The 24,056-nt window shown below is 41.4% G+C and overlaps 1 protein-coding gene across 23 annotated transcripts in view; it reads right to left on the bottom strand.

Annotated features, from left to right (window-relative positions):
• The window catches only part of DENND1A (DENN domain containing 1A), a 513,465-nt gene that overhangs the window by 216,244 nt on the left and 273,165 nt on the right, over positions 1–24,056 (bottom strand). For all 23 annotated transcript variants that reach the window (XR_009251413.1, XM_058694192.1, XM_058694190.1 and 20 more), the window contains one exon: positions 6,582–6,682. Coding sequence is in view for 22 of the 23 variants with exons in the window: in XM_058694192.1 (XP_058550175.1) it covers positions 6,582–6,682 (101 nt within the window). In the remaining variant the exon portion in view is untranslated. The remainder of the gene's footprint in view (positions 1–6,581; positions 6,683–24,056) is intronic.

Here is a 24,056-nt window from a genome sequence, read left to right as displayed (position 1 = left end):
AATACTTGCTGCACAATAGAAATGACAGTTTTTGTTCACTTATTGGAATTCAATCTTTAAAATCTTTTTTTTAGCATTTATTTTTGAGAGACAGAGACAGAGCATGAATGGGGGAGGGGCAGAGAGAGAGGGAAGACAGAGAATCCGAAACAGGCTCCAGGCTCTGAGCTGTCAGCACAGAGCCCAACGCAGAGCTCGAACTCATGGACCTCGAGATCATGACCTGAGCCGAACTTGGACGCCTAACGAACTTGAGCCACCCAGGAGCCTCTAGAATTCAATCTTTAACAAAACCTACCTATCCCAGGGTTTGGTATAGATAGGAGAATTTTAGCCACACCTGTCTACCTAACCTACTCCCATTCTACCTGGGAGTTGTGTATTTCGACTGGATTTTCTTGGGCCATTTATATACATTCGTATTAATAGAACTATAAATACGTATATGTAGTTATTAATAACAAAAAATAGTACGTACTAGTTATAGAACACCTGCTTTGTGTCAGTAGTAATTACTATCCATGTTTGACAGAAGAGAAAGGAGGTTCAGAGAGGTTCAGAGAGGTTCAAGCTAGTGAATGGGGAAGCCAGAACAAAGCCAGGGTTTTCTGTTTCCACCACACCACACTTCATTGATTTTTATTTCTGTCACTAAGAATATCAAGAATCCCACTAACTTTAGAATCAATTTACTCCCTATGCAAAATCTCATGGCATCAATGAAGACAGAGATTCGACTAGACCTAGCTCCGGTCATCCAGAAGTCACTTCATAGCTGTGTCCAGACTGATGCCCTCCACCCACATGGACCGTGCACCCTGGCACATTTCAGACCGTCTGCTAAAAATTCTAGACGGAATGCATGATGCAGCATGTGGGGACTGATTCAGAACATGACAGGCAGCATGGATAAAGGATCTAGAACTGGTATCTCTCACAGAGAATCTGAGCATGCCCAAGCTGAGTGGAAAAACGGCTTACAGAATCCTCTAGAAATGTCAGGAAATAGAATGCATTTTACAAAGACAAGTGCAAAATTCACACCTTAATTGTACACATAGGATATAACTTTTTGGTTCAACCGTGTCCTCAGAGAGCATCAGAATTAGCTACTAACGTGGCTCTTGATCTGGCTGGCCCCTGGGGGACAACGTGAACTTGCCCTGATCTGCTCTGGAAATATTTTGTCACAAAGGTGGGTCCACAGGTGTCCAGAATAACCCAAAGACACAATTCAATTTGGGAACTGACTGGAGTCCTTATTTAGGACTACTTCTGAAAGAATAAGGCAGAAAAAGGAATTTATGTGGGAAATACCATGTGGTTTCTATTGGGACCTTTTATTAGCAACATTTAATTAGCATAGTGCCCAGTACACAGTAAGGGTCCTATAAATGTTTTCTGAATGAACAACGTAAGTCTATAATTAGCAAGTTATCAAGGAGCCTACATGAAAAAAATTTTCACCAACTCTTGGTGATGGGTGCAACTTATTCTCTAAAACTTTGGAGGATATTAATAAGGAAAGCTTTAACATGAGGTGGCTTTACATTTCAAGGGCAAGCTCTACCATTTCTCAGCTGTGTCACAGTGGTTGAAATCACTAAACCTCCCTGAGGTTCAATTTCCTGATCCATACAGTGGAGCCAGTACTATTTACTTTATGGCCTGATTTTGAAGATCTGCAATAGTGTTTATAAAGAGTTTGGTACACACTACTCAAGAGACGGTGATTATTATAATGAAAGGAAATGCAGATTCTCATCAGCAAGTTAGTCCTTCTGTCCCAGAAATGGGCAGGCTCTCCCAACACTGGCCAAGGTCAGGGCTGCCATCAGCCAAGGTAGGGGAACATTCTCATTTTCACTTTCAAAGTCAAGAAAATGGTACAGATCTAAAGTAGAAAGGAACCAGCAGCACATGTTTTTAAATATTCATAAGGGCTGGAAATGTCTTACTCCTTTCGTTTTCTCTGCCATCTGCTTTTGTTTCTTTTCTTTTCATTCTTATGCCACAGCTGCAAATGAAAACAACCATACAATAACTCAAGTTAAATAAAAAAAAAAATCAAAATAAAAACAATCTGAGGGGTAAAAAGAAAAGATGAATTATAAAGTTTTCCCCTGAGCTCACAAAGCAGCAGAAGCAAGAATGTTTGATGTGAGTTAAACCTTCTGGAAACCAAAAATCCATGTCCCATGTTTATAATAACCATGATAAGAACTAAATGGCCTGTGTACCACTGGATGACCAACATCTCTGATTCCTAAAGCTGCTCTTCAAAGTAGGTAAATTAAACCCACTTTACAGAAAAAGATATTGCAGATCAGAGAGATAAAATAGATTTTTAATGGTGACACAGCTAATAAGAGATGAAATTGAGATTTGAACCCAGGTCTGTCCGAATCCAAAGCCTCAGCACTTTCTTTACCACCCTCTCCAAAAATGGGAAGGGAGCTGAAAATTTTAATTTGGGAAATATTCAGCGCAGACTATTTGTACTAAACTGATTTATTCAGATAATTAAAATCTGTGATTATACCTCTAATTAAAGTTAACTCAGATAATTGGTTGCTGTATTTGTGAATGTGCAATTAGTCCACATAATTGCGGGGATTTCAGCATCATACTTTCCACACATTCACCGCATCCCAGAGCTTTGGGCTCCTGGCCTCTGTTCTGCACTAGGCTGCGTTAGAGCTCTTGGGGGCTCTGGGCCCAGGCACCATGACTTGCGATACCAACAGCGGGATCTGGACTCAGCCTCATTTAACATGTCTTTGTCCAGAAGTCAATGAACACCTCATCTTCAAGTGCCATGTAAAAAGCTCTTACAGCCTACACTGTTGTCCTGAAAACCCCGAGCAGCATGTACCTGAAGAAAAACTGGCAGCAGTGGTCCTCATGTGTTAATTACACTTTCGAAGTCTATTATGCATAGAAAGGGCACCTGCTGGCAGTGAAAATGACTAGAATCTGCCCTTCCTGTGCAGTGAGTAAATTGAGAGTTCATTTCTACAGGAGATAATAGTTTTCAGATTCCATTTCGTGTATCCCCTGCATGGGGAGGTACTTAACATTTAAATCATCTGCAGAGGAACAAACCTCCTTCAAATTTACATGTTTCAAGCTCCTAGCACTTTACTCAAAATGCTAGTTATCCCTGCTGGCTCTTACCACCAAGGATTAAACTCAACAGTGGTGAAAGTCACCGAGCACAATAGAATAAAGTTATTAGCATTGACTCAAATTTCAGGACATTTGTAGTTTCTGACCAAAGCAGTTGGCAGCAGGCTGAAGGTGATCAAATCAAGCCTTGAATGGAGGATCTGTTTTTCCTCTTGGGGTCTTTTATTTCATCATTCTTACATCTTGTAGTTAATAAACAGACACCAACCCCCACTGGCCTGCAATCATCCTCTGGTCAAATGTCAAAAAAAGTTCTAGTGTGAAAACAAGAGACCAGGAGAGGGACCGCGATCACATACACAGAAACCTCTGAGATGGAGCCTAATCGAAAAACCCACTCAGGCTCTGAAAAAGACAAGTCTTCACTTGGATTTTTTGGAGTGCAAGGTGGGGGAGACAAGGGCTTAATAGTTTTCATTGTCAAGTCTCCCTCCTAAGGAAGACCTGTTGGCATCATCGCTCTCGGACAGGCCGCTACCACAGCTCATGAGAGGGCTGGCGTGAGAGAGGAAGTTGGAAGGAGGATCTGGGATCACCTTCCACAGCAAAGAGCAATACAGCCGATAAATCCTTTAAGCAAACAAGAATGGAGGGCTGGAAACAACAACTGGCTAGAATAAATGATTTTCTTAAAGGGAAACTTGTAAAGCTATGGAAACCATACTTTTTCACTGGAGAAACAGAATAAAACAAAACAAAAATCATGCAGCATTCTTCTCCCTCTTCCCCATCACCAATCCCTGCTAACACCGTGGTGTATGTCCTCTTTGATTTCTGCCTGTGTGTATCTGTGTGTGTCTACATATATCCACATTCATACATCTACATATGTACATATATCCACATTTTGGTGTTTCATATGCACACACGTTTGTTTTTATAAAAATGGAATCATATAGTACACGCTATCTATATTGGATAGTTATTACTATCCTAAGTTACTAAACCTCTTGGGGCCTTGGTTTGCCTATCTGTGAAATGTCCTCAGGACAGGATATCTGTGAATATCCTAAGTTATTACTATCCTAAGTTACTAAACCTCTTGGGGCCTTGGTTTACCTATCTGTGAAATGGAGCTAATAATACCTGCCTTATGGGGTTGCTAGAAGAATTAAGTGACATCACAGACTGGGGCACAGGAGATGTTCAACAATGGCAGCTACTGTTATCGCTGTAACTGACAAAGCATTTTTCTCTGCACGGTTCTGGGAATGTAAGCTGCTAGTTTTAAGCTAGCTGACAATTTAGCCACCAAAGCTTCCCAAATAATGGAAAAATAAAGTTGTACTATTTGGGAGGCAGAGGAACTGCAATGACTCTGCCGCCTCCTACCAATACCGGCACTCAGAAGCCCACCAGTGCTCCAATCTGAGGCTCAGCATCAAGACACACGGGGGAGTTTCTTCCAGGGATAACCTGAGGGCTTCTTCTTAGAGCACGTGCCTGGGCTGAGGTGTGCAGGGGGAGTCTGCGGGTGGGTGGGACCAGAGACACAGGCACAGGGAAGGGACCCATGTCAGTGCGTATGTATGGGTACAGGGGGCCCCCTGTCTGTGTGGGAGTAGGTGCCTGTGACACTATTACATGGTGGGGGGCAGGAGGTGTGCTAAGGAAACTGGGACTCACTGTGTGAGTCTTAGGTAACACATGTCCCTTTCTACCTTTTCCATCTACTCCCCTCACCATCCTCCTCCACCTCCCCTGGCTCTGTGTCTTGTCCTCTTTCCACCTCTCACTCCCCCTACCTCTTTCTTCCTTTCAGAGCCTCACGGTCCTCCTCCACCCAGCTCCCCAGTCTTTCACTCAAACAACAACAAACTACTAGACAGCAAACACAGTCCTCTCCTCTGAGATATGTGGCAGAATGGGAAAACCAAGAGAGTTGGTTTAGAAGCTCAAGAGGAAGTGGCAAGTCTAAGCAGAGGGACAGTCCCTTAATTTCTTAAGAGGTGGGAGAAAGGCACAGATAAAAACACCTACCTTGATAAGGTACTAAATGCCCTGCACTGCCCTGGAGAGGGTGACTGATTTTTACTTGATGGCTCTGAGTTACATCTTGGTTGTACACATGACTTGTTGGGATGAGAGCGAGCACAACACATTCAGATTAGGAGTCCTGCGGAATACCTTTAAGCTCCCAGGACAATTTGACTACCTCGACGAACCTTTTCAGTGACAGGACTGCAAAATGGGCTGGAAGAACCCAAGCAAGAATTATGACCTGGACTCAATCTGAACTGATGGCAAGTATCCTAAATCATCTTTTTTTTTTTTTTTTTAATGTTTATTTATTTTTGAGAGAGAGAGCGTGCGCGCACGTGAGCAGGAGAGGGGCAGGGAGAGGTTAGGGGAGTACCGAGGATCCAAAGCGGGCTCTGCGCTGACATTAGTGAGCCTGACGCGGGCTTGAACTCGCAAACCAGGAGATCATGACCTGGGCTGAAGTCAGACACTCAACCAACTGAGCCACCCAGGTGCCCCCTAAATCATCTGTTCTTAAGTGACAGGGCTGTGATCCCTCAATGGGTCCTTTCCTCCTGAAGCTCTTAATTTCTCTCAGGCGGTATTTTTTCCTATACGTGTACAGTGCTCCCTTATCAACGTCTGCTGACTTGAGCTGTCTGGAGACAATGTCTTTAGTAACATTACACCAGAGAAAGAAATTACTCAGAAGAAAAACAGATCCAAATCAGTTACAGACACACTCTTTTTTGGTAATCCGTGGAGGACAGATAGTGACAATGCATCTGCAGAAACATTTTGTGAGTGCCTACCGTGAGTCAGGTTTTCTACATCATGTCCTTTATTCTGCTGTATCATTTATCTTCATATATTATTTATGGCACAACTTCATTTTACAGATGAGGAGACAAAGTCTTAGGCTGAGCGACTCGCCCAAGGTGGCAGAGCGGACTCTAAGGCCGCATGCCTTCCACTAAAATACATTTCCCCTGAACAGCGAAACTCCCGTCAAAGAAGTGCAGAGGCCTTTGAAGTCTGGCTCGTGCTCCCCAACCACAGCCAGAGCGGCTCCTACAGAATGTGCCAGGGTATGGCCGAAACGTGAAGACCTTGGGTACCTCGAGTGTTCTTCTCACCAGTCCCCAGTCCACCTTGGGGGGAAGAAATCACACCACTACTTGGTGCTTTGGTTTCCCCAAAGTGAGAAATGGGAAGTATGATCTACTGCCTTGAACTTTTAAGAATGCCATCACACAGATGAGAACAGTTTGGAAACAAAAGGGCCATGTAATCGCATGGTCTAAAATCCATGTCATTTTCCTGTTACTATTTCTAGTTTAGTCACCAGCTGCATCACAAGTTACAGACCTAACATCCTCATCAGTTCCTAGAGAAGGAACAGCAGAGGACAGGGGGAGTAGCAGCCTTACCAGCAGTAGTCCAACAGGTGTGGAGGAAGGACGGGGATGTACACGTGCTGCCAGAACATGGGGTAGAGCATCGCGGCAGACCCGTGGATGCAGGCAGTCAACTGCAACAGAAACAAATCAAAGAATCAGAGCTAAAAAATCACAGTGAGGGGGCACCCGGGCGGCTCAGTCTTTTAAGTATCCGACTTCAGCTCGGGTCATGATCTTGTGGTTCTTCAGTTCGAGCCCCGCATCGGGCTCTCTGCTATCAGCGCGGATACTTTGTCCACCCCCCCTTCCCCTCCCCCACTCATTCTCTCTTCGTGTGTGTGTGTGTGTGTCTTTCTCAAACATTTAAAGAAAATCAAAGTAAGGAGATGCTCTCACTGGAGTTGAGCAATAAAATTAAATACATAATTTTCAACATATTTAAAATTGTAAGCTAATCCAATCACTCTAATTAAAATTTAGTAAGAGCTTGCTTTTCAAAAGAAATCTCCTCCCACCTGCCCCGATTATGAGGCTAATGCACAATGGACAGTAAAAGTTTTACAAAATGGAGAAAAGGGATAAAAGAAAATAAAAGTCTTCACCATCTGAAAATAACTTGACATTTTGGGGTATTACATACATAGGCACTTCTATTTCCTTTTCCTTTATTTCCTTTTCCATAGGCACATACATAGGATTACTGTAAATACAGTGCTCGTTTACCTTTTTTTAAGTTTATGTTTATTTGCTGGCATTTTCCCACGTCCTCAAATATTCTTAGAAAACATTATCTTCTAATGACACTCAGTGAATTTCCCAAACTACATTTAACTACTCTCCCACCATTATGTTATATAATCAGATCGTGTCCATACTTTTTTTTTTTTTTTTAATTTATTTATTTGAGACAGAGAGCCTGAGCAGGGGAGGGGCAGAGAGAGAGAGAGGGAGAGAGAGAATCCCAAGCAGACTCCATGCTGTTAGCACAGAGCCTGATGCAGGGCTCAATCCCATGAACCAATGAGATCATGACCTGAGCTGAATCAAGAGTCAGACGCTTAACAGACTGAGCCACTCAGTCTGCCCCATGTCAATACTTTTTATACATGGTTCCTAAATATAGGATTCAGACACAAAGGTTATAAATATTTTAAGGCACTTAATAACTATAATATAATAAATGTAATAATAAAGAATGGAGTCTCTTTGCACTCCCCCAGCCATGTACTAGAATGTTCTCTCCATACTTCACCAGCACTAAGAACGTAGTCAAGTTAGTAGCTTTGAAAGTGTATCTATCTGGATTTTCTTCTTATTCCTCTGATCATGACTAAGGCTTAACCTCTTGTCACTGTTCTTGGTAATATTTCTTAGGTAAATGGTCTGTTCGCATTCTTAGTATTTTGAGCATTAGTATTTTGAAAAAGTAATTTACAAGCAAACACTGGATATACAAAGGATGCTAATCCTTTGTAACATTCCTGAAAATAATTTATCCTTCTGTAATTTCCTTTGCACTTCTGGGGGAAGAGAAGGCTTAAATAATTACACAGACAAATCTTTTCCTTCATGATGGTTTCTACTGCTGTTATACTAAGAAAGTCCTCCAAATTCTTCCCCAGTATTTAACTCTTTGATCCATCTGGAATTAATTTAGGTTTAAGGACGGAGGTGAGAATTTATTTTTTCCACATAGTTAATCAATTGCCCCAACACTGTTTATTGACTAATCCTTCCGCTCCGTCTTCTTTTGACATATTCCTTCTTTTTCTTAAGAGCTAGACACATCATATGAGGATTTGAGAGAATTAAAAATTAGGGACAAAGATATAATGGAATAAAATTGCTACAAAATTCAACATAGAAGGAAAAAACCCAACACCTTTGGAGATATGGCTATGAAGCGACAAAAGCCAACAACACATGTTTCTCTCTGCCTTTCTTCTTTAATGTTTCTTTGGTTTCTGGGAAGCCTGTTCCCATGAGGACTTTGCTTCTTTTGGAAGCTGTTAACTGGCCTTTGCTGACAGAAGGACATTTACGTGGCGAAAGAGTGACGTGCCAAGGCCCAGTTAAAAGAATCCCAGAGGTTAGTGTAACATGAACAGCTTTAAATTGGATATTCTGCTGATGTTTCACAGTTGTGAGAGCTGTGTATTAAATCCAGGGCCGCTACTTTCTCCCCCACCTCCTTTTCCCTCCAGACCCTGTTCTTTAAATCAGGTACATGTCATGAACAGGAGCTGATCCAGCAGGCTCTCAAGAGCTGTTCCCAGCGACTCCGCCAAGGCTTGTAGGTTTAATCCATCCCTTCTCAACCCATTTCAGTAGGATTCCATATAAAGAAGGCTGTCACGTTTTACATGACTAATCTCTTCGGGGTTAGAAGAGATGAAAAATCTTTGCTGGTGTCGTATGAATGGAAAATGAACAAACCTCACTCCAACTGCACCCTGAAGTCAGGCCGGAGGGCTACCCTGGCTTTGGGCCCCAGCTCTTCCTGCCCATACTTTAACCAGCTGCCAAAGTACTCATCCTAAAATGCAGGTCCGGTCATGTAACATCCTACTTGGGAGACTTTGGGGGCACGTCCGGAGCAGGCCTGTCTCCATCAACTTTCAGTCTACCTGTAGAGCGGCCCCATGGTTTTTACTGCCTTCTCCAACTTTATCCTTTGAATAAATCATTTCAGACTTAGGAGGAGCTATGTACTCCTTTCCTGGATCTGTGCCCCTAGCAAACTCCTCCTCTTCTGGGTCTCTGCGAAAGCACTGCATTCCCCTCATGGCTCTCCTGGGTGTAAGCCCCCATTATTAATGGGACTAGACCTGTCTGCATATTTGTCCTCTCACTGTAAGGCCCAGAAAGACCATGTCTCTCTTCTTCCCCATGTTCTCTCAGTGGTACAGCACAGATGTAGGTGGAAGTTAATGCAATGTTTCTTCCATAAATAAAAAAACAATTCCAACTTAAAATATACTCACAATATAAAGATAGTGGCCTGGCTTTCCACTATCGGACCAACATTTCCATGAGTCTCACAGAGTGGGGTATATGACTCAAATTCCAAAACAATAACGGCAAGCCCAGACACACAAATATGCCACTTTTGGGAAATCGTGTCAATGGATTCATTCATCCATTCATTCAACAAATGTCTATTCTATAACTCTGCAACACATCAAATAAGTAAGTAAAAGCCCTTCAAAATCTATAAGGTGACATACAAACATAAGATGTCCCCATCACACGAATTCACTTGTAATTCTCTTTGAAAAAGTCATTCAATAGAATGTTCCTGGTTGAGATAGAACTTGATTCCCTGCCTCTCTTTAGCTTAAGTTGGTTTGAGTCAAAATCCTATTTCAAGCAATAAAGTGGCAGAGATCTTAGCTCCAGACAATGTTCTTTTCATGTCTCCTTTTCCTTAAAAAAACAAAAAACAAAAACCCTAAAAGTTAAATGTCAAGATTTTAAAATTACCTATCTCTCATAAAAATCAAACTTTTAAGGTGTTTCATCATCATCTTCATTGGGAGTTTTCTAAAGGCCAAATCTCTGCAATTGAAGTAAAATGCATTTACCCATTTGATTACGAAAACAAACAAACAGGAAAACTGTTTGACTCTTTTCCAAAACACTAAGTGGCAAAACAATGTACATTGTTACTTAGGAATAGTGGTGAGGCAACCACAAGAAAAGTGTTGGGATTTATCAGAGCTTCATCAGAAATAACATTATATCCCATAAATTATCATCAGCCACTTAATTTAAAAACACCTCTAAGGCCAACTCCATTTTTAAAACTAAGGTTCCTAAAAGCCTATGCTCATTCCTTAAAGAATACAAAATTTTAAAATAATGGAAGTATACAATTTGGATTATAGGCAACAAAGGGGCATTGTGAATATTTAATTGAAGTGCAAGTTGAAGAAAATGATCCTATCAAAATCTCACTCAGTGGGAGAATAGAAAGATAGTATGTGTAAAATTTGCCCAAAGTCATTAGTCACAATGAATATTCATCAGAAGCCAATTATCAATCCCATTTAATGACACCCCAAAAGATTTTGCCCTGAAGCAGCTGAATAGTCTAAGACTCCAGACAAAACTAGACAAATTATACAGCCAACAGCCAGTCTAGCCAGGACACAGATTGTAAAGTAAACCACTGGTGGGTTTCTAGACGCACTTTTAGTAAATTCTGTCCTCAATTAAAGGTGCACAAGGTCAGTTCTATCTTGGAGCTTTCTGTATGGCTCCATTAGTTTTCTCTGCGGCAAAGGGAGAGAAAGAAAGAAGGCAATAGGGATAGGACATGAAGAGTGATCAATGATAGAGCTGGAAAAATCACAAAGAGAGAGAGAGAGAGAGAGAGAGAGAGAGAGTGTGTTTGGGGGGGGGCGGGGTGTAAAGATTCCTAATGGCAGCTTAGCAGTTCAACATGAAACAAAAAAAGTAAGACTCTCTCCATGGAAAGAAAAAAAAAAAAAGGAATCTCAACAGTGTTATGTGCCAGGTACCATGTTGGGGATTTTAGGATATTGCAAAGTATTGTTTAAGAAGTGTGCAGGTTTACATACATATACACTCATCACCACATTTCAGATATGGAAACAGCCTCAAAGGTGAAATAACTTGCCCAAAGCCACACAGCTCATAAGTGACAGAACTGGGACTCACGTCCAGGTCTGTCAGGCTATAATAGTCGCTGTGTTTCCACAACATGTAAGTTAACTAAAAAAATTTCTGAGTGTCTACACTGTGTCTACACATCATACTGAGGATTCTGAGTTAGGCAAGATACTGTTCCTATCAGTATGGCCACGTTATGTAGAAATACATTTGCCTTGCTGTTAGATGACCAAATCATCTGGTAAAGTGCCAATTAACAGAAAATAATCATTTTTAAAACAAACACAGATGTGATAATTTCCTGGGGATTAGTTATACTTAACTAAAGTGTTATACTGTCTTCAATCCACTGGAAATTCTAGACAGTGGCGTAATGATTGTTGGTCAAATGGAAAGGCTTATACCCCAATCTGGCACACCTATTTGAAAGCCCGGCTTTCTGTCATGTTCCCTTTCATATACTTCCATGGAGCTTCCATTAACTCTTTTTGATCTGAGCAAGCTGCTTCCTCTCCTGGGTCTCAATTTCACCTACATGGAAAACGAGAAGTTGGACTCGGTAATCTCTGTGCCCTCTTCCAGCTCTGACAATTTCTGATCTAGAGGAACTGCCATCCTTTGACGTGAAGAATGTGCCCCCTTTGCCCCAGCTCACCTTCCTCAGCTATACTGACTAAGCTATGACTGACGAAGTAAAACAGGGTCTGTCTCAAAGCCAGTCTTGCTTTTTCGTGTCTACAGTTATAGGGGTCCACCTGGAATTCATGTGCTACCTCAGAACCACTGCAGCCTTATCACCTGACTGTGGAGGGCACAGCCTTCCTCTGTGCTTGACCCCCAACACTCTGGATATCTCAGAGGTAGATGATCTTAGGAGACCAGGGGCGTGAAACCAAAGATGTGAGTTCCTCAAGGGCAGAGACCACATTGGATTTTCCTTCCTCATCTCTTACTATGCTGGACACAGAGCAGGTGCAGAGCAAATGCTGGGGAATGTTAGGATGCCTTCAGCTTCACATCATGAGGAATGGCAGGCAAAATTACCAGACATTTAACAAATTGTAATTGCTTAAGAGATCACAATTGAAGCTGCACATCTCTAAAAGGTATTGAGATTCTGAGTTCCAAAGGCTGACAGACAATCAGATGGGCACAGTCCCTCTTCACAGCCTAGAACTCAGGAAAGATCAAACTGACACCTGCTTCATCACGGGGTTAGTCAGAGGCAGCATCTGGATCTCCCCTCTGAAGCCAAACACCAGGAAATTGATTACAAACAAACACAGAGTACAGAAAGAATACCAGATTTCTAACTTTAAAGATAGGGCATTTTTAGGTCGACTCATTTCAACCAAGAACTTTCCAAAGCAGGACAGTTGCAGAAAATGTTGTATGCCTTGTAGAAGTTGTCAGCTCTCTCAGTTTGAGAACTAGATTCTTCTGTGTAATTATAAACCACCTTTGTAGTCATCAGGAAATAAACGGTGCCGTGAATCAAATAGTGTTGTGGATTTCATTTGTTTTTGATTTTTACTTATTCTCAAATAGAAAACCCACAATGAAATCAACAAATAGGTTTTTTGCAGGGACTATGAAAGTTAATCTACTCAACCCTTCCAAGGGTATAAGAAAAACCTTTCATTACAAACGGTTCAGCTATGATCACATTGTGTTTACTATATTTAGTGAGGGAAGAGTTGGCTTTTAAGAAACTATCAAAGATGCTTTAACATAAAGACAACTTACAAGGCCTCAGAAATCAAAGACCTTCAGCTGGTCTAGACAGATGCCAGACATGTGCGTGGAAAGAGGGAAAAGAGCAAAGAAAGTCCTGCTTTTCTTAGAAGCCAAAATGTAATGCTTCTTTATTTTATTTTTTTGCAGGGGGTGGAGACAATCTTTCTTCCAGTAGTTTCTCTTTTAGTTGGATGGAACTCATCCTACCTCTTGTTTCTCCACTATCCTCTGGGGAAAGGAAAAAAAAAAAATCCAACCCACCAACATGGAGTCAAGCAGAGTGCGTTCCTCTGAGAGCAGGAGCAGCCAGTCAAGAGGAAGCTTTCTCAGGCGATGCCCTGCTTAACTACTTCTGGCTCCCTTTTTTTTTTTTTTTTTTTTTTTTTTTTAAAGCTATCTACTAGGTAAAGTAATTAGAGTAAGTTATTAGCCAGGACAATAAGCTTTTGTGTCAAGATTTGACACTTCAAAATATCAAAGCAACTGAAACTGCCAGAGTAAAGCTCTAGCTTCCAAAGCAGGGGCAGAAGCTATGGGATGGTAAACTATTATGTCAATAGGCCCCTAGCACCAAGAGTGAGGAAAGTGAAAGAGAAAAAGGCAAAGTTACATGGGGATTGATAATTCATTTAAACACAGGGACGGCAAGGTGCTGTCTTCCATTCTGTGCCTGATGGACATGAGTAACTACGGAGTCAGGCCACGGCCTGAAGATTCCTCCAACCACGCAACCGTTGCCAATGGATCCAAGCTGGCACTCAAAAAGAAATGTGCCGCCTCAATTCTTGGGTAAGTGGATATTAACAGTGCTTTGAAAATATTCCTAAGCTCTTCATTTATGTTTGGCCAATTTACACTAATGCTCTAATAAAGGATCACATTTTTTTAAAAAGAAAGATGGTGTAACTGAACATGGAATCATGAGTACCCATCTCTCAGGTCGCCACACGTGAAGAAACAGGAAACCTCAGGTGGTGGGAGTTACTAGATATGAAGGCATGAGGGGTGGGGAGAATCGCCCCTGTAGCATTTTTTCAGGCAAATCCAACCTTAGAAAGTACCAGTCAACTCAGACAGATTGAAGCCATGCTCTAGCCACCACGACCACTTCCTCTGTATTTACTACCGCCAAGCACTGTACTAAGTGTTTCTATATACTCATCTCATCTTCATAATACCACTGTAAGGTGGGTAGCTGCAGTGTCCCCACTTTACAGATGAGGAAACTAAGGTGACTACATACTTAAGGAGCTTGTGCAAGGTCACAAAGCTAGTGCCAGAGCTAGGATATGAACTTAGGGAGTCTAGCTCTGGAGCCTGTGCTCTTAGCTCACAGGAAACTGCCTCTGTGCTAGATCTGTATTAATCTGACAATTACTGAGAATCCACTACGTGTACAAGCCATGCCCTCAAGCAATTCAAAATAGAGAGAGAAAGATCAAAATGCCAACAATCAACCTCAACACAAAGGCATTATGAAAGAGGTGCTATGATAGAGGTTCAAGTGTGTTAGCCTATGAAGAAGGAATCATTAATTCTGCCTGGGGCAAGAATCAGGTCTACTTCAGAGAGAGAGAGAGAGAGAGAGAGAGAGAGAGAGAGAGAGAGACAGAGAGAGAGAGAGACAGAGAAATCAGAGCCTGGTAGGATGCAGACAGGAAGCTGCTAGACCTCTCCCTGGAAGCCTGGTCATGTGGTAACACCGGGTCAAGTAAATAGAGCAACTTTTTAGGCCATTCAATCTCTATGTAGTCATGACTGTGGAGACTTGAACAAGAAATGACAATTTAGTCAATGACTAAGTGACTAATGAGAAGTGAGTAGATATGGAAAACCTCATGAGTTGCCATGACTATCCTCTTGTTGCCTAGATTCATTCAACATCTACTATTACCGTTTATACAAATTAAATCCTCACAACACTTCCAGGATCTCTACAGCCTTCTTTACTTCTAAAAGTCAAATCAGAGTTGGCTGCCCTTTGGAGCCCACTTACTTCTGCTGACTGGGCAGTATGTAGCCAGCACTGGGCAGCGTGCTTTCATATCTACGACCACTGAATTCTTTCAACAACCCTAAGGTGGGTGTTACTACTGTCCCCATTTTTATTTTATTTCTTTAAAGTTTATTTGAGAGAGACAGAGAGAGCTCAGGGTGGGGGCAAGGGCAGAGACAGGAAGAGAGGGAGAATGCTCTGTCCGTGTGGTCAGTGCACAAAGCCTGATGTGGGGCTCAAACCCACAAACCATGAGATCATGACCTGAGCCGAGATCAAGAGTTAAACACTCAACTGAATGAGCCACCCAGGCGCCCCAATACTATCCCCATTTTTAAAAGAAAAGGACAGAAAGATTCAGAAAAATCAAGTAAGTGGCCCAAGACCAGATGGTTGGCAGGATTAAGTACACAGGTAGGAACTGAACATCACCATCCTGATTTGAAGTCTGGTACTCTCTCATCCAGCCCTGCTGTCCTTTTTCTTGGGAAAAGATCACCAGCACGCTGGCTGAATCATCTAGCTGGCAGACTACATAGCTATCAAGATAGCAAAAGAGAAAAAATGTGAGTTTTCATAAGATCTGTAGCAACCCAACAGCACAGCCTAGTCTCGCATCAGGCTCTAGCTCAAAGTGACCACACTTTCAGCCTACAGACACTGCAGGAAATCAGGACTCCTTGTTCTTGCTGACTTAGCACCTGGTAGGTGCTCAAATTTCTTTAACAACATCAATATGACATCTGCCAACATGGGTGCCATTTAGGGCTTTTCAAGCATATTAAGATACCAATGACTTGAATACATTACGCGTTAGTGCTTTGGGGTAGAGATTTGGTTCAGAAGAGGCATAACAAAAAATAAGCTATAATCAGTCCTATAACCTAAAGACTATACTATTTCACAAATTGACCACACCACTAAAATAATAAATAAAATTCTCTGCTGTGCTCTCAATGCAATGGCTGGAAAGAAACATCACCTCTCTAGGTCTTCTTTATACACATGCACCCCAAATTACAACCGCGGAATGCATCAGCAACCAACATTACTGACAGCTTAAATAGGGTATACTTAGCTGTGTCCTATCCTAGACTCACTAGTGCCGAAATCAAAGCTCTCCTAAAGAGAAACATGGAAACAAAGAATTTTTTAGTGCTAGTCTACGCTCACGTCTTCTAAACAAACTTAATCGGCCTCCATTATGCAGCCTCAAAATGAAAATTAGTCTAATGAGGCAAAATAACAGTATTCAAAGTAAAAATATTGTTTTTGTCTTAGAGAACAGTCTATTCACTGTTTCCGAATCTGGCTGTGTATCAATCATTTAAGGAACGTTAAAAAAAAAAATAGACTTTTGTGATTTCATGCTAGACCTTACGAACCAGAATGTCTGGAGATGGTGGCCAAAACACTGAATTTTTAGACGAGTACTCTGGGCCATTCTAACACAAATAGCCCACGGATGAGCATTTGGGAATCACTAGCAATCTGAATCCTGTATCTCGTCTAAAGCAGGTGCTTGATGCTTACCGAAGCAATGGGAGCAGAAGCAGGAGAGGTACAGCAAGAACTAGCTAGGGATCCCAGGGTTGGTTGAATCACAGCAATTTTTTTTTAAAATATTTTCTTATTTTTGAAAAAGAGAGCGTGAGCCAGGGAGGGGCAGAGAGAGAGGGAGACACAGAATCCAGCAGGCTCCAGGCTCTGAGCTGTCAGCACAGAGCCTGAAGCAGGGCTTGAACTCGAGAGCCGTGAGATGATGACCTGAAGCCAAGTCAGACACTTAACTGACTGAGCCACCCCGGCGCCCCGGAATCACAGCAATTTTTCAAGTCTCACAAATTAAACGGTTGATTCTATATTACGTAGCCGCTGTAACATCTCCAGGTTCTTCTTTCTAGTTACAGCTCAACATGAACAGGAGAAAACCAATGCACACGTAATTAAATGAAGAACACAGTTCAAAAAGCAGGTGATTGTATTTATGTTTCAAAACCAGAGAAAAACCCACATAAAGAAAACATACCAATCTTTTCTCTCCTACTTCCTGCCAGTGGAAGTTCCTTTCATTTCTTTCTAAGTTTTTAATATTCTCTGAGCCACAATAAAATTTTATGTGATGAAGATTAGAGAGGCTACGCTGTTTGAGAGTTTGGCTGCAGAGTCTGTATTTCACGCCACTTCATTACATTTTGTGAAGGATTTCCCTCTTCACCAAGAGGATTAGTTTTCTTCTCACTTCTTTGAATACTCTTCTTAGGTTGTTAGTGTGAACTAGGTTAATCTCTCTTTTTTTAACATATAAAAGATGAACAAACAAAATGTTCGATTTTATTTTATTTTTTAAATAGAACACTAAATTTAGTCTTAGAATTCTCTGTTTGGTAAGTTTCCAGTTACAAGGTCTTGGCTTCCCTTGAGCACAGTTTGAAACAAAATAATGCAGTTTGTTCCTACGGCTGGAACATGCAGAGTGGAGTGTGCAGGCAGAGAGGGCCTGGCTCCGGTCCAGTATTTCCAACCTTCTTAAACTGCCACTCTCCTCTCTGCTTCAAGAGCTGCAGATAAGCAAACAGGATTAGTTATTTCTAGGCCAGGAGAGCTAGGAAAGCTTTACACACATCATTCGGGTACCCGTCCCATGACACAGGCTGGCATAGTCAGGAACAGGTGGAGTTCATCAGGAAAGGAGCGAAAATGAAGCCAAGTCTGAAAAAACAGCCTCGTGCACAAACTGGCCCTCTTAGGTGACGAGACCAGGTGGCACCAAGGTAAATGGATGCTGTTAGCGGGAGTGGGTGGGATGGGACTGGGGCAAGGTTGGGAAGGTACCCGTCTCTGCACACCTACGACACTCAGTATCACTCACCCACGTCCTCCACCACTACACTTAGGAAGAAACTGACAGGGAGAAGACATTTGGGGTTTTTTCTCCCCTAAATGAGGTACTATCAAAAAAGTAACCATTCTTTTCACAGTTGTGAGTACTACACAAATAATTAGATGTGGAGGCTCAATTAATTAGATGATGGTCTTGTCACTAAACTGTGCTTCCTTCCTCAGAAATTGTTTTAAAAAACGTCTGCTGAGGGGCGCCTGGGTGGCTTAGTCAGTTAAGCGCCTGACTTCAGCTCAGGTCATGATCTCACGTTCCGGGAGTTCAAGCCCCGCACTGGGCCCTGTGCTGATAGCTTGGAGCCTGGAGCCTGCTTTGGATTCTGTGTCTCCCTCCCTCTCTGACCTTCCCCTGCTCACGCTCTCTCTCTCTCTCTCTCTCTCAAAAATAAATAAACATTAAAAACAAGTCTGCTGAAAAAAACAAATTAATTAATTAAAACAAATAAAATACTTTCCTTTAGAAAGTAAATATGCCTTTGTCATCATTTACTGGATAGTCTCGGTTTACAAAACTTCTTGCACTACCCCTAAATTATAGAAGGAGTGATTAGGGCCAAGATGCCCAGGGGCTGACAGGAACTGCAGTAATAGAGGCCTGAAGCCACAGTGAATTGGGGAAGATACCGCCCAGGGACCCACCAAGGCCGCGCTCACGGCTGGGGTAAGGCTAGTGGACGGGTGAATGTAACAACCACAGACACAGTGGGTTCAATCTGAGCAGTGCTCATGGGCGAGTGCGTCAGTTAGAAATTCACGTATCGCCCTTCTTTTTCCCTGGTGCTGGGTGGGGCCAGGCATATAGCAAGTGCTTACAAAATCTGAAATAAAATGTTCTGAATGTGCATTCAAAGGTGATGGGTTTCCATCCCATCTCTGCTGGCAGAGACAAGCATCTTAGACAAGACACTGCAACCTTCCCAGGGCCAGATACTCTCATCTGCAAAGGGAGAAGAGAACCAACCAACTAGCTCCTAGGGTTGCTGCAAAAACTAATGAACACACACACACAGGATTAGCACAATGCCCGGCACATCGTAGGTGGTTGAAAAAGGTTAACTTAGAAGAATTTTAACAGGGTGTGAGGGAGAACCGGGACCTCCCTTATAAAACACAGGGGTATGAATCTGAATGAGGGCGTTCTACACACTTAGTCCACTGATGCGGTCAACACACCTCTTTGGCAGTCTTGGAACGATTTACAAGCTACACAAGAAGTTCCTCTAATTACTATACAATCAGGGACTTATTTTTTACCCAAACCAGTATTAACCAGCTCCATCAGCCACCTTATCCTTCGGACTGGGCTCAGACTATTTCTTTGGCTCTCTAGGAGAATTCTCAAATTCCCTCAGTGGGAGGATATTTTAACAATGTGCCTCTGGCTCCTTTGACAGTTCCCACGGCTAGGGTTCTGATAATAGTTTGAGGTGACACCCAATAAACATACCTGATCCCCAAGGCAAGCGCTGTGAAGGGACTATGAGTCATTTGTATGTATCATCCTCCTGGCTGTTTCTCCCTTTCCTGAAGCCACACTGCATCCTAAGGCCCTAAGGTCCTAGGACCTAACCTTGGTCAGTTTACTTCATCTCTCTGAGGGGATGAACCATTCTGTGAAATGGGGATAATACTGATCTTCCAGGACTCTTCTTGGAATTACAGGACACCATGTCCATAAAGGTCTTGTCTTAGACCAACCTGCTATCCATAAGACTTACAAAAAAAAAAAGCACCAGGAGTTAAATTCAGATATAAAAATCTGGAAGAAAAATGGGGCCTTTGTGCCAGAAGAGATCACACTGAAGTATTTACATTAGAGAACAAGATTTAGGTAAGCCTTCCCTATTTATCATTTATAAAGGAAAACAATCAATATGAATTAACTGAGCAAAGAGAACAAAAACTCACATTTTTCTTATATAGAGTATCACATTATTGACCAAGAAAAGCCTGAAATGAGTATTACTTGACTCTGAACTAAATATTGCTGGGTTCATCTCTATTGACACAGTCATCTATATAGAAAATGGCACTCTGGAGTGTTCGACAGTTTTCATCTTTCAGATGCTTGATGGTCCTGAGGAGGATCAAGCCTACATCTTATCAAACAAAATTGAGAAAAATGTGGTTTGCCAAGGTAATGATAGGCCACATCTTGGTTTATCAAGAGAGGGCCATCAGAAACCTCAGGCAAGAGGGGCACCTGGGTGGCTCAGTTGGTTAAGCATCCCACTTGGGCTCAGGTCATGATCTCACGGTCTGTGAGTTCAAGCCCCGTGTCGGACTCTGCTGACAGCTCAGAGCCTGGAGCCTGCTTCAGATTCTGTGTCTCCCTCTCTCTACCCCTCTCCTGCTCATGCTCTGTGTCTCTCTCTCAAAAACAAATAAACATTAAAAAAAAAAAAAAAAAGAAGAAACCTCAGGCTATTAAAACCTTTGCATTCCCCGTGTCATTGAAAAGACAATGAAAAGTCACTACTAAGGAAATAAAAGGCAACAATTAGAAAACTTTAGGGGCACCTGGCTGGCTCAGCTGGAACAGCAGGCAACTCTTGGTCTCAGGGTCATGAGTTCAAGCCCTACGTTGGGCACAGAGATTACTTAAGTAAATAAAACTTAAAAAAAAAAACAAAACCACTTTAAATTCTGAAGTTGGAGAAGTACAAAGGCTTAGATAAAATTGATGTCTGCTCACCTACTGTATTCCTGGAGAAATTACACATCGGGATGCTGTTGACCACATGTGAGATATAAGAAGAACAACCCCCTTCTTCCTAAAGAGGTTTCTACTATCAATCAGCAAAATTCAGAAGTTATTTAAAAATCAACTGTTTTTAAACAAAAAGTTTAAGTCAAAGTGATACATGTGTATAGCCATAAAACAAAACTACAAAAAGCTCAAAAAAAAAGTCCTTAACCTTAATTCCTAGTATTCACATTCAACACAGTATTTATCTATTTCTAAATAATGATTTTCTAATTTTAAACAGTATTTTACTTCCCATTATAGATGTTATTAACTTCTTATAAATATATATATTTATATATATAATATATATTTATATACACACACACACACACACACACACTATAGGCCAGACTCCATTCTAAGGACTCTGTAAGCACTAATTCATTTCAATTTTACTTGATATGAGGTCATTGGTGCCCTGAACAAAGCGGTTTCAGTGGAAAGGATGGGGCTAAATCCTAACAGCAGACTGGGGAGAGGGGAGGGGAAGAATTAGACACTTAATAGAAGTAACTCTCAAGGAATTTTGTTCTAAAAGGGAGACTAAAAATGGGACAAAGGGGATGTGGAAGTTTTGTTTTGAGGTTTGGGAGCTATTCCACCATATCAGCAAGCTCCTAAGAATAGCCAATAGAGAAGCAAACCGACACATCAGAGAGGAGCTCAATGTCAGAGGAATTCTCTTAAGGTAGTAAGAAGGAACCTGTAGCATCACCTTCCGAATAAGGCATTCTTTGACCATCGACCTAAAAATGCAATGCCTTACCCTTCCCATTCAGTCTCCTTCTTCATTTTACTATGCTCCTTAGTATTAATCATTAGCTACCGTACTATATATTTAACTTAGTTTACTGAAGGTCTGCCTACTAGAACGTAAGCTTCGTGAGGACAGGGATTTTGTCTGTTGTATCCCCACTGCCTTAAAATGGGGCCATGAAAAATACCAGTTGAATGAAGTCAGGTGGATCAGCAGAGTGGTTGGCCCTCAAGAGAACTAATGGTGTATCCACAACCGAGAAGGCAGAGTGGAGGAACAGGGACCTCAGGAGGTTGATGAGGTATGGTAGCGGCTTGCATTAGATACACACGGAATTTCAGGTGAGAAATCATTTTTCCCCGAGAAGCACCAGATACTGCTGCACCATCTTCTGGGTTCTAGAACTGCCCCTGCCAAATCTCATGCAATTTTAATTCTTAACCTTTGCATAAGCACTGCTTTGTCTCTATGTCTGTGTTGTAACATTTCACGATGAAGGGGCTTGGTATCTTCTTTTTCAACTTTTCAAAAATTCTGAAATATATATGCATATAAAATTATGTATATCATATAATCAACGTAAAAAAAATTTTTTTTAAGTTTATTCGCTTTTGAGAGACAGAGTGAGAGTGGGGGAGAGGCAGAGAGAGGGAGACACAGAAACCAAAGCAGGCTCCAGACTCCCAGCTGTCAGCACAGAGCTCAACGCAGGGCTCAAACCCATGAACTGTGAGATCATGACCTGAGCCAAAGTTGGACGCTTAATCGACTGAGCCACTCAGGTGCTCCCATATAATCAACTTTTAAAAGAAAAAAAAAAACAAAAACTTAAGAATCTGAAATCCAGCACCCTGGCTTCATGGTTGGCAAACTACTGCCTGAAGGCCAAGTCTGTCCTGCCTATTTTTGTAAATAAAGTTTTGCTGGAACACAGGCTCTCCCACTAGTTTACAGATTGTAAACTATAAGGTTGTAGTCCAGTAATTACAAGACCGTTTGGATTACAAAGCCATATTTACTATTGGACGCCTGACAGAATAGTTTGCTGATTCCCTAACCAAGCTCAAGACAGAAAACAATACTGCTGATGCCCCTTGTATGCCTCTTTCTGACTATACTGTTTTCACTCCTTTTGAGGAAACTGCTACCTAAATTTTGTGTTATATCTTTTGCCCCCATGGAGTTTGTATGTATCCCTAAGTAATATCCCTTTTAGTTTCTCTTACTTGAATTTTATGTGAATGAAACCATACTGTATATTCTTCAGTAGCTTCTTTCACTCAAAAGTCTGTATTAGAGACCTAATCATGTTGGTAGTTTAGTTCTTTTTCAGTGATAACAGGACTCCATTGTATGACTATACCATAATTTATCTGTTCTCTGTTGGTGGTCACGCAGCCTCTGTCCAGGTTTAAAAAACAAAAGACCCAATGCTGCTATGAACATACTTGTACATAAACCCCACTATAAATGACCAATGAGTGTGTGTAGGTAGGTGTATGCACACACACATGCATGCACATGTACACACACACAAACACACACAATTCTACCCAGGGATGGAAGTGCTGAGTTTTGAGTGTATGCAAATAATTGTGCCACATACTTTTCAGAGTAGTTCATGAATTCCCCAATGCAATTTCAATAGAACACTTGACTTTATCAGACATCGCATTTTTGCAAACCTAGTATTTTAATCATTGTCATTTTAATTTGCTTGTCTATGATTACTAAGGCAGTTGAGCATCTTTCCACATATTTTATTAGCCATTTTCTTCTGTGAAATGCCGATTTGTGCTTTTGGCCAATGTTTCCATTGATAGACTTGTCTTCTGCTTTTCAACTGCAGTTCTTTATATATTTCAGATATTAATACTCTGTCAGTTCTTACATATGGCAAATATCTCAACTCCAGCTTGTGATGTGTCTTTTCATTCTCTGAATATTTTTTAATGAACAAACTTTCCCAATTTTAATCTTTTCCTTTATACAATGTACATTTTGGATTATTTGGTTAAATTTCTCCCTACTCCAAGATCACAGATATTATTCTATTTTGTCTTCTAGAAGTTTTAAAACTTTGCCTTTCACACTTAAGTCCTTGACGCATTTAAGATTCGGTTTTGCAGAGAGTGTAAGATAGAAATCGTCTCCCTTTTCTTCCCCATGTGGATAATCAATTATTGAAAGCTCCATCCATTCCCTCAGATTTTACAATGCCACTTCAGTTGTCTATCGAGAGCCCCACACACATGGCCTGTTTCTGCAATGTCGATCCTGTTCCGTCAAGACGATTTGTGTATTCCTGTGCGTTACTAGCATCTTAATTACTACAGCCCTACAAAAAATGTTGATATCGGGTAAAGCAAGTTTCCATGACCCATTCTTTTTCTTCAAGTATGTCTTCGCTCTTCCTTGGACTTTTCTGCATTAATTTTAGAATCAGTTTGCCAAGCACTGTGTAAAATCCTAATGGGATTTTCAATGGAACTGTATGCAATCTATATAGATCATTTTAGAGTGGAATGGCATCTTAAATACATTGTCTTCCTATTCATGAACTTACCATGCTTCTCGGTCTATTGGTGACCCTATGAATCTTCCCTTTTAATATGTTAATGTGGTAAGCTATACGAACAGACTTTTCTAATATTATCAACCTTACATTTCTGGAATAAACCCAACTGAGTTATGAATTATATTTTTTATACATTTGCTACCAGTTTCTTT

The sequence above is a fragment of the Neofelis nebulosa genome, chromosome 12 (genome assembly GCF_028018385.1).
Source record: "Neofelis nebulosa isolate mNeoNeb1 chromosome 12, mNeoNeb1.pri, whole genome shotgun sequence".
Classification (NCBI taxonomy): Eukaryota; Metazoa; Chordata; class Mammalia; order Carnivora; family Felidae; genus Neofelis; species Neofelis nebulosa.
This window is presented reverse-complemented; position numbering and strand designations above follow the sequence as displayed.